General features: G+C 38.2%; 1 protein-coding gene across 2 annotated transcripts; it reads right to left on the bottom strand.

Moving 5' to 3' along the window:
• Nucleotides 1-7,655: 7,655 nt before the first annotated feature.
• Nucleotides 7,656-12,694, bottom strand: LOC146890594 (disintegrin and metalloproteinase domain-containing protein 25-like). Of its 2 annotated transcripts, none has more exons than XM_087900815.1 (2): nucleotides 12,566-12,694; nucleotides 7,656-10,086 (listed from the first exon to the last, which is right to left on the bottom strand). In XM_087900815.1, exon 2 carries the CDS (start codon nucleotides 9,972-9,974, stop codon nucleotides 7,794-7,796), a length of 2,181 nt encoding a protein of 726 aa, XP_087756941.1. In that variant the 5' UTR covers nucleotides 9,975-10,086; nucleotides 12,566-12,694; the 3' UTR covers nucleotides 7,656-7,793. The 2 variants fall into 2 exon arrangements, with proteins under 2 accessions (XP_087756941.1, XP_087756940.1); XM_087900814.1 differs by having other exon boundaries at nucleotides 7,656-10,299.
• Between the last annotated feature and the right edge of the window lie 2,969 nt (nucleotides 12,695-15,663).

Raw genomic sequence — 15,663 nt, forward strand, 5'->3', positions numbered from 1 at the left:
CAGAAAGAGAAATAATGAGGAGCAGCTGTCTAGAATAAATGATGTGGGATGTTGAGAGGAAGTTGGGATATGGAGAAAAACTCTCTGAAAATTTTTACCAATAAGATGAATCAAGAAGAGGAGAGAGTATCTGAGCTTTGTGAAAGGCTTAGAACATTTGAGATCCTATAAAAAATTTGATTCTGAGAATTGTAGCCATGGAAAGAGAGGAAGATTTCCACTATAGGCATTGAAATAGGCAGAGAAAATAATTTCAACAAAACCAGAGCAGAAAATCTCCTTAAATTATGAAAAAAAATGCCAAGTAGAATATAAGAGACATTTAGAAGACTAAGCTGACAAGACCAGAAAAGAACCTCCCCACTCATATTACAATTAAACAAGTTAATATACAGAACGCACAATGCTGAAGGCAGAAAGACACATTAAGACAGGCAAATCAGAATAATAGCACATTTCCCAAAAGAAACCACAGAGACAGGAGAGCTTGGAGTGTTTTTCAAGTTCTGAAAGAAAACAGCTGCCAACTCAAACTCCTACTATACCCAGCTAAGATATCAGACAGAATAGAAGTAGGAAGGAAAAATTTCTATGATTAAGAACATGCTTAAGGAATTAATAATCACTAAAGCATATCTACAGAAGTTCCATTAAGGAATATTTTCAAGTGAAGAGAAAGACAAATACTTTCATGGGTCTACAGGAGAGAAGAAATCACACCATAGCAGGTAAGGAAGAGAAGACTGGTAAAGCACCAGATACTACAAAGTCATAAAATGACAAGCTAATACATACCTTCCAATAATAACTCTAAATATTAATAGTTTCAATTCCCTAATCACTTACAGACTACAGACTATCTGACTGCATTAAAAGGCAGAATTCATTCAAACCTTTTTTCCAATTACTTTTAATTATATTCAAGATAAAAGGTTTCTCTATACCATTCATTCATGGGCAGATAATACTGATCTCAGAAGTCATGAGTTATTAAATAAAAATCCTAAGGCCAAGTATTCAGTACCTCCCTAAGAGGTATTAGCCAAAGGTCCCATGGGTTCACAAAAGTATACAGGTGGCAGCCATTGCCCTTGGATGCCTGCCAAAACTAAGTGTTAGGACCTTATTGTTATTGCTGGAGATACCAGCACTTTGATTATAAAACACAAAGAAACCACTCTGGGACTGATCTGGAAGATTTTTTTCTCATGCTTAGTTGACATAATTTCTGAAGATGCTAGGAAGTTGGGAGAATAAAACTCATCCATAGTCTTTTCAGTTTTGAAATTTGCATGCTACAATCACAACTTGCCAGGAAAGACATGTTTACTTGTCTTAGATCTAATTATGACATAGCTCTAATTGAGGTTACCCAACTGACTCTGATTTGATATAAGGCCTGTTCCACAGGAAGAATTTAATTTTTCAGACATTTTCCATAGCATGGTATTGAGGTCTTAGGAACTAGTTGTGAACTTAATACTTTCATTTTACTAAATAGAGCAGGTTGACAATTGTTTGCTAAATAGCACAGGTTGTGGAACTGCACTCTGAATATTTATGTCTATACCTAGACTAATGATGTCTTCAGCCTTGAGCAAAGAAACTTCTTTTTTCAGTGAACATTAGTTAACACAGAAATTCATGGCCGGTCAAGTACTGAGAAAAAGTGACTGCTAAGTGTGCAGGTCAAGGTTTCAAGAATAAATGACTGCTAAGTGTACACCAAGATCCTGAAAATGAGTAACTGCTAACCATGCAGCCCTAAATGGGAGATCAATATCCCTTTCTCTGAGGCTCAGGGAATTTTGCAGTGAAAAACCCCCGATTAGGGGAGACTCTCACTCGAGCCTCGGGATGACGTGAACCCCCCCCAGTAACTCACGAGAGACTGTCCTTGCTGCAATCACACGAGGTTTAATGACAAGACGACAAGACAGGGACCAGTGCACTGGGGCCGAGACTCATAACCCACGCAGGGGAAGAGTTCGACCCTGAGTGACCGGGAGAAGTAGTTTTTATAGGAAGAAACCATGCAGCCCAGTAATCCGAAAGGGGGGCAGAGAGGGTGTCACAGAAAATTCCGAAAATTCCAGTGATGATTACAAGGGGGCAACTCCTTGCTTCTCAATATCATTCTCAAGGTCATAATCAGCTAGTTCCTATACCAATGATAATTACTAGGGGGTGATAATTACTAGGGGGAATCTCCCTATTTCTCAAGATTACTCTCAAGATTACAATCTACCTTTATCTTCAGCTAGTTCCTGAAACCCTGAAATTGGCTAATCCTAGATTTCTGATTCTTCTCTTCCTGCTAGATTTTTGGCTCTGTTTTCCTGCTAGGGGGATCTGGATTTATCCAGGTCTTTCAGCAGAAGAGAAATAAGAAAGAAATTAAGAGCCAAATGATGGGTAAATGTTGTCTTATGACTATGGCATGGTCATGTCATTCCTAAACTTACAGAAACTACAGACACTTGCACAGTAGCTGCTCAAAACTGAGGCCATAAACATTCAGTCATAGATGTGAGAATGGATTTTGGGGAACAGACACACCTATTAGAGCAACTAGTAATCAAAACCTTCTGGATAGAGTAGTCATTTTCTTCAGTGATGTACCTGTTATGCCCAAATCTGTAATCCCCGAGAAGCTGACAAGGAAACCAAGAGTCCCCTATGTAAAAGCAAAGAGCCTTTATTTTAATCAAGTTTGCAAACTTGGTCTCCCCGCATGTCCAATGTATTGGAATAACTGGAGAGTCCCAAGCTCAATTAAAATAGAGTTTTATAGTAGTAAATGTGGGGGTGAGGGGTTTCTGAGGTTTTAAAACCCCTGATTGGCTGGCATTCATCTAGGGTTTCCTGGTGACTGGTAGTTGCAGGTGTTTATATCTACAGTACTTGGAATGCCAGGAATTCCCTTTGAATGGTCTATTCTTGAATGGGGGATCCAGTGATCCCAGCTTGTGGTTTCTCCTACAGCCCAGCTTTGTCTCAGGGTAAACAATTGAGACTCAAGCCTCTATTGAAATTCATTGATGGCCAGAGTCGCTGGTGATAATGGTTAAAGGAAGTAAAGACTTAGATTATCATGGCTGGATAAAGTACCCACTGGTAAATTACTCTTAGCCTGACACTTATGCCCAAGTAGGTGACCCTAGTTAAACCCACTGTATCACAGTGGGGAGATGAAAAGAAAATTCAACAAAGAAATATGGTCACTAGAGAAAACTCAAACTGAAATAAAACTGGAAATGAAAAATTTAGGATATCAAAGAAAAACATGAGAGGTAAGCCTCATCAATGGATTACAAGATATAGAAGAGAGGATCTCAGTCATTGAAGGTAAGGTACAAGAAATGGATAGCTCAGTCAGAGAAAATGCTAAATCTAACGCCCCCCTCACCCCAAAAGACCAGGGTAAATCCAGACCCCGTCTCCTAGCAGGAAGAGTAGAGCCAAAAATCTAGGTTGGCCAGTTCAGTGACTTTGTTCCAGGAGCTGACTGACCACAAAGTTAGATTATAATCTTGATGAACAATCTTGAGAAACGGGGAGTTGCCCCCTTGTGATTATCGCTGGTATTTTCAGAATCTTCCAATGACACCCTCCCTACCCCATTTGGGTTGTGGTTTCTTCCCTTAAATACCCCTTCTCCTAGCTACTTGGGGTCGAACTCCTCTACCCCTGCGTGGGATATGAGTCTAGGCCCTAGCACGCTGGCTCTTGTCAATAAACCTCGTGTGATTACAGCCAGGATGGTCTCTCATGAGTACTTGGGTGGCCGTGTTATCTCGAGACTTGAGGGAGAGTCTCCCAACTCCAGAGGTCTTTCAGCCCCCCAAAAAATACAGGCACAAACATCCAAGAAATCTGGGAAACTATGAAAAGAACATACTTGCAAATAAAATTATAGAGTGAAAAAAGAAACCTATCAATGGCACAAAATATTATTTAGTGAAATTATAGAGAAAATTTCCCCATCAAAAGAAAATGTCTATCAAGATATAAGAAGCATACAGAATGCCAAATAGCCAGGACTACAAAGAAATTCCCCACAACACGTAATAATCATAACCCTAAATATACAGAACAAGGAAAGAATATTTAAAGTTGCAAAATAAAAAGACCAAGTAACATATAAAGGTATGCCCTTAAAAATAAAACCTGGCTCCCCAGTGAAGACTCTAAATGCCAGAAGAACCCAGAGGGATATTCTACAAATGCTGAGAGACAACAGGCAAAACAATTAATCACTAAAGAGAAAGAAAGTATTCAAAGATAAAACCATATTTAAGTGATTTCTATCAACCAGCCGAACTCTGTCAAAGGCAATAAAAGGAAAACTTCAGTCTTAAAATGTTAAAAACGTCCAAGAAAACAAGTAATAAATAATCCCAGAACAGTAATAAAAAGAGGAGGGAAACCTTAAACCACAACAATAAAATAACAGGAATAAATAAATACTGCTTATGGTGGTTTGAATGAAAATGGCCCCATAGGCTCATAGGGACTGGCACTATTGGGAGGTATGGTCTTGCTGGAAAAGGTGTGGCTTTGTTGGAGTAGGTATGTCACTAGGGGCTTTGGGTTTGAGGTCTTAGAAGCTCATGCTAGTTCACTTCCTTGTACCTGCTGATCTGGATGGAGAACTCTCATTCTTTCTCCAGCACCATGTCTGCCTGCAAGATGCTATGCTTCCTACCATGATGATAATGGACTAAACCTCTGAACTCTGAGCCAGCCCCAATTAAGTGTTTTTCTTTATAAGAATTACTATGGTCATGTCTCCTCATAGCAATAAAACTTGAACTAAGGACTGCTTCTTGATAGTTCTCAATATTAATAGTCTTAATTTTCCACTGAAAGGACACAAACTAATAGAATGTGTTTGCAAACACAACCCTTCTTTCTGTTGCCTTCAGGAAGCATACCTCTACATCAAGACTAGACATCACTCAGGGTAATGAATAAGAAAAGATATTTCAAGCACAGACCCAAGAAGCAAGCAGGTGCAGCCATTTTAATGTCTGACAAAAATAGATTTCAAATTAAAACTAATCAGAAGAGATAGAGAAGAATACTGAATATTCACTAAAGGGAAACAAAAATCTAAAGATTCAGTGCAATCCCCACCAAAATCCTGACAGAATTCTTCAGAGAAATTGATAAAGAAAATTTTCAACTTCATATAGAAACAGAAAATACCAAAATAGTTGAAACAACTCTAAATAATAAAAGAACCATGGAAAGTAACACCATCCTAGATTTTAAGTTGTCATTCAGAACTATATTACAATAATTAAAACAAACAAAAACCACTGTGATATTGGCATAAAAACAGACTCATAAATCAATGGAATTGAAGACCCAGACCTACGTTCACATACTAAAGACACCTTTTTTTTTTTATGAAGAATCAAAATGTAAATACTGGAAAAAGGACAGCATTTCAACAAATGGTACTGGTCAACCAAAAGGCATGTTGAAGAATACAAATAAAAGTACAAATCAAAACAACTCTGAGATTCCATCTTACACCAGACAGAATGGATAAGATCCAAAACACCATAGATAGCTTATGCTGGAGAGGATGTGGAGTAAGGGGAACACTCTTCTGTTGCTGGTGGGAATGCAAACTTGTACAAATACTCTGGAAATAAGTGTGGCGGTATCTCAGAAAATTGAGAATCAACCTACCTCAGGATCCAACAATTCCAAACTCTTGGGAATATCCCTAAAAGATGTTCAATCATACTACAAGGACATTTGTACAACTTGGTTCATTGTTTGTTTGTCTTGATTTTCATTTTATGTGTTTTTTTTTGTTTCTCTGTTTATTAAAAGAAAGAGAAAAGAAAAAGATCTGAAATTTTGGTAGGTAGGAAGGTAGGGTGTCATAGATCACCTTTTTGGGGTGACTTCTGCTGGGCCCCTAGCCAAGTCAGATCCCTACATTCCATAGTTGGAGCATGAGGATGAGAATTATCAGGCAAAAGGAGCACAGTTATAGGAGGAAAAAGAGAGAGAAGCAAAGGATAGTGTTGGGAGGGACATCCAGTGAATACTGAAAGTCACCATGTTTAATTCTCATTTGCTTCAATACCTGGACCCCAAAAGGTAAGAGTAAGATAAAAAAAAAAAAACTGCATTCACATGGTACATGGAATGAACAGACTAGCTAAAGGGTTAGGGACTACATTTTTTGTTCAACATTCCATTGCCCAAACAAGGCAAGTAACGCTCACACCCTAGACCAAAACATAGTGTAGGAAAACTACTCCCTGTGTATAATCCATAGTTATCTCCCTTTGGGAGTAAGAATCTAGTTGGATGCTCTTAGATATTTGTTTGAGGGAGAAACAGGTCTACTTCTTAATACCTAAAATACCAGGTCTGAATATTAGCCATATCTGTTATTTGAACTGTTGACAATAACCTCAAAAGAAAAGAAGAAGGTTCCAACTCTCCGACCTTTAGTCCAGTACTGGGCCCTGTCAGTAGTGAGTACCCACGAGGAATTGAGGAAAGGAAATATATCATAATGCCCCATAGATTTTTTCAATTAAAATTGACAAATATGAAATGAAAACCATTGCAATTTCTTTGAGTTGTTACTAATAGTATCATTAGTTTGAAGGCTTTATGATATTGTAAATGCAAAGTGTAAAACAATCTCAAGGTTGTAATATTTAATAGTGATAATTTAAATATCTCCAGATGTGCGATTTCTTCCTGTGTTTCTGCAGTAACAAGGAATGGTCTATGTCACTTAGCATTCAGACATAAAACACTATGCTCCTGAGATACATTACAAACTACATGGTGTTGCTACCACCTCTGGATTGGAGATCATGAAGAGACAGAGGATATTCACCAAGAGATTGGGAATGAGTTTGCTGATTGTAGGACTCCGGTGTCTAAAGAGGATTTTGACAACTTGGTGCTGGATCCTTTGTGAATCAGGAAAGGTTCAAAGACCCAGGACTCAGCATGTTGGAGGCAAGTTGCTCAGGAGTTGATTTGTATCTCTAGGGATGACAATGCTGTTTCTTCAGAAAGATAGTAGCAACCACTACTCAAGGAACCGCTGTGGGCACCACCTTGTAGCCACTCCTGAGACACTCGAGTTAGCTGAGCCAGAAGTGCAAAGGTAATGATATCTCCTGTTGCAGCCGCCTCTGTAGTACAGCTTTTAATGAGGAGGTGCTTATACAATGTGAAAAGATGCAACACTTTCTATGGAAGCACACATGGTGTAGGCCAAGCCACACATCCTGTGATCAAAGGCCAAAAGATAGCTGCTGATGCCACATGGGTGGGAACTGCCGCGGAGGCAACACTAACAGGAACTTCAATTACACAGTTCCCCCAGGGTTTCCAATTTCCTGATTGCCCTCCCTAGAAGATTCCACCAGGAATCACAGGACTCCCTGTGAGCAAACGGGATCAAAGAATCCTGTTCTTTATGTGACAGGCAACATAAACGGGGAGGCAGACTGGAACTGAGACAGGCAAAAGCAAAACATAAATGCTGGATCCTTGGGGTGAGCCTTTACGGAGAACACTGTAAGACAGCGAGAAGTGAAGACACCAGTTAAGTAATAGAACCACACTTTTTACTGAATACTGAGATTTATTTTTATCTTGAATATGAAATATCTCTAGGTTTTGTTCCGGATATTCGTAAACGAGAGAAGCTTCAAGAGCTGAGCTAATACAGGACAAGCCATGGGAAACTGAGGAAGATTAGGTATAACTTTGAAACTTCAAACTAATGCTACTCTACCTCAAGTGCTGTCAACTGAAACAGAAGCACTGGATTGACCCCTCCTAGGTGATATTACAGGCCTACTCAAAAGCAAATTTAGCGCAAAGACTGAAAAAATAGCAATAAGAATCACAGTAATCAGTACCATGATACTTATCTCCTGCCTCTCTTGTTTAATTTTCTTGGGCAGAGGACCACTATCAACACTCCCTCCAAAGCCACGTGAAAGGCAAAATGGTGGGTTCCACCCAAAGTTGCAATGACAATGGTGTAAATTATTGCAGACCCCTTTCAGATTGCAGGACTCTGGTGAACAATCACTTACCCAAATTGATTTACTGACACACTTCCTACTAATGCACACGTGCCCTGGACCACATTCTGTGCCATCTTTCACATGGCCAATGTCAGGTGCTGTCATCCCCCAATGGTAGTCAGTTCCCCAACAGGTGACACCATTGAGGAAAGTCCAGTGAACAGTGGAATGCGCTTCCATAAAAGGAACAACTTGCACATTCTCACACTGAACTCTCCCACAGAGGATGTCTGAGTCATTACATCTTAAGTATGTACCTCTGGATATACCACAGTTGCCAAACCGGTCTCCTTGGCTGTTGATTTCCCTATAGCATCTGTGAGCTGCGCTCCTGGCTTCTTTGCCAAAGATTTGCTGACACTGTTCATCTCGGTTACGACATTTCTTTTCGTAGCAGTAGCCATCTTTACAGGAGCTCCCATCAAGCAAATAGACATCATTAGGGCACTCGTGTGAATGTCCATCACACCATTCTGGAAGGTCACATTCGTTGTCCTGTTCTCTGCACACGGTGGCTGAAGGCATGATCTGACAATCTTGGCAGCAAGGCCCAAAAGCACAGGCAGCTCCGGCTCTGAGGGTACAGCCCCTCATACAACAAGGATCTTTTATACACATTTCTGAAGATCCACAATCACACTGCTCTCCGTCATCAACTACACCATTCCCACAGACTTTTAATTTGTATTTGCTTACTGGCTTCTTTTCCTTGTGCATACAGTTGGCAGTAGCATAAACTGACCAAAAGTCAGCATAACTGCAGTTACTGAATTCTTGGATTCCACTGTCTGTTTCAGCCATTAAGCATGCTTCCTTTCCACAGGTACAATAGGCCTCATCATGCAACATACCCAAATTATGACCTATTTCATGTGCTGTAATAAGTCCAAAATGAACAAGATTTGGTCCTACCAGACAATCAACACCACAATTACTAGATGGCTCACAAACGGTTCCAACATAGGCTAAACCAAGATACATGTAAAAGTCACAAAATGCAAAAAGATGTGTAATATCATTTTGAATACGATTATTAAGGCTGACTCTTTTCCAAGAACAAAATTCGGCCAGGAGACTAGCTATGTTAGACCCAGTGACCTGGTTTCCTTCATTCCACATCTCAATTCCAAGTAAAATCACCTCAACATCTAGTGGAAGATAAATCACATTTATTCTTTCAACAATGATCAGTAATTCCAGTAACACATGTGACAGATTGCCATTCAGATAAAGAATTCGCTCATGGTCTACAACCAATGCCAGGTTAAGAAATCGCTTGTGGGTCCACCAGCCCTCATAGCTGCTTTGCATCAGTGTGGGGTTATCACGCTCTTGAAGTTTCATTTGCCTTGCTATCTCCTCTTCTGTTAATGCACATCTCATGGGGCCTAGTTGTGTCTTCTCGCTGTCCATCTTGTAAACTAAATGTTCAAATGTAGAGGAAACGTTCCTGGGCTTGACTTCATATACTGTACCATTTATCTGTAATATTCCGTGAAAGCCCCCCAAACAGGTGGTAAGAGCCACTATGGATTCTGGGTCTCCATCCACATAGCCGTGGTAGTAGCAATTGTTCTGGACAAAGGGCTGGTCCTTGTGTAGAGCACCTTGTTCCGTGTAGGTGAATACAGAGAGGTGTCTAGACATTGAAAACTTCTTAGCTTTCATGTAGACAAAATGTCTCTGGCCCCCAAAGTGCATGCTATAGGTCAGCCACCCCATAGCCTGCATTGTTCTGCTGCCTCTGACCCTTAAGGGTATCATGACTTCTGGGAGGTTGGTGTGTTGAGCATGCCCAGGAATGGGCAATGTTGAAAGAATGATTAAGATCTCCAGCCAGAGTTGCAGATGACTTATCTTCGTGTGAACCACAGTCTCCCCCATAGCCTGAATGTCTACATAGACATCAAAGGAGAAAGCCCTTGTCTTGGTTGCATGCAGTGTTGACTCTTAATAGTCTGTCTTCCAGCTGAGTTAATGCATTAGAGCAGAAGGACTAAGTGAAACAGGACAAAGAAGGCAAAGGAGTAGCTTAGTTATGGGCAGGCCAAGGCAGAAGAGAAAGATTCATATGAGATTACATTTCTTAGGTATTGGTCTAAGGCATGACTTCGCATTTTATTTACATTTGATTGGGTGTTCAAATTTTTTGAAGTACAGTCATGAATGGCTGTAATTAAGAGTTATAATTTGACCATGTTGATATCTTCTGAAAAAAAAAGATAAGGAACACTTAGATTTAGCATGCTCTTTCTTAATTTTTTGAGCTCACATACATATGATAAATATTTTAAATGAAAGATATCAATAGATAGCGGTCATAAGTTGTATTTTCTTAAGGTAAAATTGATGTCTCTATACCAACTTGGAACACATACAAAGTTTTCTTTCAATTTCCAAAAGTGAGTTTTTGAGTAACTTTATTTTGGAGCAATCTGTAGTCACTATTCATATTACTTTTAAATTATCTATTCAGGGCATATATACATACACACACACAAACACAGGCAAAAAGACACACACCACACCACACACACACACACACACACACACACACACACACACGTCTCCACACAGTAATGGTAACTTTTTCTCTCTTAGTTCAAATTTGTGTAGTTGAAAAAATGTATCAATATTCAAAAGCCCATAACAAGAGTTCCTCAGCCCTGGTGGGAAAGCTATTGTTCTCTTTTTTCCCAAGTAGACCTGAAATTCCTGTTTAATGGGTTTCTAAATATGCCTGTGTTCATGGGTCAGTGCTCCTGCCGGCTTTAGTCAGGAAAGTTCCTGTTCACAGTATGCTCCTAGAAACACGGTGTTTAGGTCAGACAGCCTGATGTCTTGGCTGAAATCTGAAGTCACTGAGAAATGTATTTTAAATACGTCCCATGCTTCTTTAATAATTTATACATGTCTTTCACACTGTTCCTTAATTCTTTCAATTTTTAAGCAGACCAAGAAACCCAGCAGAAAAGAGATACTGTGTTTCCTTTGTCAGGGTGTTTTTATTGTTGAATTTAAATCAAAATATGCTAAGGTATAAAACCAAAAAGTTGTCATTGGATTCTTGTTTGCCCAACATTGGAGCCTTCACCAACTATTTTCCTGAATCTATGATTTGTCACTAAATATATGCATCTGGAAACTTGTTTTTAGGACAAACATTAATCTAACTTTTAGCATGGTAATAGTGCCTTAAGTATCTGACTTCAGTCAGCAAGGACAAAAGAGTAGAGGCTCGCAAGACTAAAGCAATGGATAAGCACATGAGTTGCAGTGGGGCAAGCATGGGCACTGAGTTTGGAGTATCAGAACTCATGTTTACGCTCTAGGATTGGTGATTTGTATCTCTAAGCCCTGGCAGATCAGGCTAACGAGGAGTGAACAGAAACAGAGAGACTTTCAGGACAGTCGGTCTAGCTGTATTCTTCAGTTCAGTGAACAATGAAACGGCCTGTCCTGAGTAAGGAGAGGAATGATGACAAGACATCAGCATCTACCTGTGGCCTGCACGCATGTGCTTATGTACACTTACACATATGCACTCACAAGATAACACGTGTAAGGCACACACACACACACACACACACACACACACACACACACAGGTTATTACCCAAAATACCCAGAGGCCATAGCAGATAAGAATAGAAAAGAAACTTGTAATTACAAAATTTCTACATTGTCAGTAATATCTTACTGTCTCGTTTGTTTCCCATGTCTTTGTGGTTTCATTTTGTTTTTTCAGAATAAGGTTTCAGTATATCACTTGGTCTGGTTTTGATCTCATGGTCTTTTAGTCGGGCTCTCGGGCAAGCATGGGGTTTGCAGACATACACCATCTTATTTCTTTCCATATTTTTTCTTGAAATACATTTGGTAATTTTTAATATTATTTTTCCTTTGATGATAAAGGTTTTTTGTGTCATGATTCTCTTGATAATTCACTTAACCCCTATACTTTTATTTTAATTTATTCTTAAAATATTGTCATGTAATCTTCTTAAAGGAAAATAAGATCAAAAAATAAGATATCAATTATTTCATATTATCTACAATAATTTACACATTGAATCAACACAGGTTATCAGTGACTATAACATCTTCATTTATAAAGATACATAGTGCCATATAGTCCAGAAACCTTAAATTTGATTTTCAAAGTCTTTTGTTCATTGTTTTCTTTCTACAGCTTCATTAGAATCATTAATCTCTGTAGTTACTTTCTAGCATAATTCTGTTGCAATGACTAGTTCAATGTCACTCAAAGCAAGAGTAATCACACATTAAAAATGTTTAGAATGTCCAATCAAGCAATCAGAGGAGAACAGGGTAAAAGTCAGACAGTGTTTCTTTTATCTGGACAAGGTCTGAAATACTGGGTAAGAATTAAGGTGTGTGTTTGTGTGTGTGTAGACTTATAGTCTAATTATTTGTGTTTCAATCCTCTAATGCCAAGTTATTGAATGACTTACTGGCAGGCGAAGTAACAATGTCCATCATCTTGTCTTATGATAGTCTGTTTCATGTCTCATTTGAAACACAAATTATTTTGAGACTCTACATGACAAAGAGAATATTCGTCCTCACCTTCCTTTGTTTTTCATGTGGTTGAGTTCTAGATTGAACTGCTTGGTAACAAGAAACTTTCAGGCTATAGAACCTGGCAACTGGCAAAGATTCTACTTAGTTCCTTCACCATCTCAAACCCCATGAGTAATGATATTCATTATCTCCTCAATATGAGTAATCAGATTTTCTATTATGCTTTAGTAACTTTTCAAAATAAATCTCATTTCCTTATCACCATCTGCATTTTTCCCAGAAGTCATATAATTATTAAACCTTCTATACTTTTGCTCGTACTGCCAACATGGCAGCTTATTTTCACCATCTATGAAAAAAAAAGTCAATAACTAGCTTCTGCATTAAATGACATCATTGAGTCAATGGACTTAAGAGACAATTATATAATAATCCAATCCAGGGACTACAAAATAGGTAATCTTAATATCCACAGAGTATTTTCTAAAAGAAATCAAATATTATGGCACAAATGGAAGTCTTAACTAATATAGGGGAATGGAAATAATATTCCCATATTTATATTCTTTCTGAACACAACGAAGTGAAACCACAAGTTTATTGTACAAAAAACTATCAAACATGCATAAATTCTGGAAGATTAAATAACATAATCCATTGAATGATGAATGATTGGTCATTGATAACATCAAGGAATTTTGAAAAATGAAACAGAGACAGCATTTAAGAGCCTATGGGATACTTTGAAATCAATCATAATAGGAAGGTATATAGGTCCAAGTGCCTACTGAAAATAAAGGAGACAGATCTAAAATAATGTATAATAAGGGGCCTTATCTAGACAAAACAAGCAAAATCCTCAATTACTAGTTGAAAATACATAATTCAAGACAGAGATAAAAAATACAAAAATTCATGAAGCACCCAGTTGCTTTGCTGGAAAGATAAACAAGACCGAGAAACTGTGAGCCACACTAACCAAAAGAGTGAGGCAATCCAAATTAATCAATTTGGTGAAATCAATTATTATAACAGTAATGAATGAAATTCAGAACACCTTCAGGACATATAGTAATATAAACATTCCACCAAGCTGAACTATCTAAAAGAACTGTAAATAGAGGCATAAGACCTGCCAAAATAAACCAAGGTGACAATGCCCCAAGCAGACATCTTATGCCACTAAGTAAAATCTCTACTTCCAGGGATGGGCTACATCTTGCTGACTCATTTGCCAAACATGTATAATAACCACAAGCTATTGCCAGGATGTGGGTTGTTTTCCACAACCTGATGGTAAGGCCCAATTGTTATGGCCAACATTAGTGTCATCAATCACAGTGAAGGTGAGCTTGTGTCCAGTCAGAACCTTCACCCTACTGACTAGTGCTCAGTGTGCTGGAAGGCTCTCTGCACATTACAGGAAAAAGGCAGCCATCAATATCACCCAGCTAGAAACCCTGGGCTCTACCTCAGAAACTTACCTGCAAGATATAATGACATAATCATGGTACAGATATCGTAGAAGTAATCAACCCCTTTTTAAAGACATAGATTTAAAACCCACTCCATGGGATGGAACCAACACAAGACACAGATCAGGGTCCAAAAACCTGATGTTACATAGATCATGAGTCAAGGGGAAAATGTTGTTATTCTGATAAAGGATAGCAATGAAATGACTCCTCCTGGCATACTGCTAGACCCATAAGATCAATGCCTTCTTAATCCTCGTTAGAGAAGATCCTTCTTGCGATAGATGGGAATTAACACAGAGGTGTTCAAGTGGGTAGTGTGTAGAAAGTGAGAGACTTTGGAGAACTCAGTTAAAGATCAAATGTCTGCCTAAAACCCCTTACCTCATGGTTCAGGAATCTGTGTGGAAAATGAGTCAGAAAATCTCTAAGAGCTAGAAATGATGAATGACTTCAAGAAAACAGGACATGGACACATATAAACTCACAGGGACCATGGCAGCATGCACAAGGCCTGGACAGTTTCAATACAGATGGGGTCCCAGCACTGAGAGAGGGAAATGAACGTGAGCTCCCACTCCTAACCAAGGAGTTAGTTACAAATGATACATGCTGAGAAAGAGAGAATCATTTTTCCAAATGGGAGATTAGTGAGCCTATCAACTCTGGTAGTTGACCAACATAAAATGAACTCCTAAGATGCCTATTTTTGGTGAATGGGGGATTTGGATTTGTTTCATTTCATTTTAGTTTTGTTATGATATTTCTATTTTTGTTAGTTTATTTTTATTTTGACTTTAGATTTTGTGTGTATTTGTGTGTGTGTGTGTGTGTGTGTGTGTGTGTGTGTGTGTTTCAAAAGGGAGAGAAAGTTGAATTGGTGGGTAGACAGGTGAGGAGAATCTGGGAGGAGTTGGGGGAAGAAAAATAACGATCAAATATATAGTATACAATATTTCTTAATAAAAAATATAAATTCAAGGAATAAATAAAAAAGAATAATATCAAAAGATTATTCAATATGCTCACGTTGGCTTTATTCCACAGATGCCAGGAATGGTAAAATATCCAAATGTCAGTAATTAGAGTTTAATCACATAAATGGACTGAAGAACAAAAATTTTATGACTATCTCAAAAGATTCAGGAAAATATCTTCACAAAAGTCAACATTCCTTCACAAATAAATATCCTGAACAAACTGAGTTATATGAAACATATCTGAATATAATAAAGAGATCTATATCTAATCTATATTTCTACTTCTTACCATAATATATATGTATATTCATGCATGTATAACATCATGTGTTATACATATAGTAAACATCATAGTGATTAGAAAAAAGCTCAAACAAAGTCTATTAATACTAATAAAAGAAAATTATTTTCTTATATTAATTAATATTAATTTTAAAAGTGTCTACTTTCTGCATTTTATTCAATATGGTACTGGAGGTGTTAACCAGAACACTGAGACAAGAGAAACAAATAAGAGTTACTTAGGTACCAGGCAAAATACCGAGGTAGTAACATGAACAAGTGAAAATTTAA

Source organism: Myodes glareolus, chromosome 23 (genome assembly GCF_982192425.1).
Source record: "Myodes glareolus chromosome 23, mMyoGla1.1, whole genome shotgun sequence".
NCBI classification, from domain to species: domain Eukaryota; kingdom Metazoa; phylum Chordata; class Mammalia; order Rodentia; family Cricetidae; genus Myodes; species Myodes glareolus.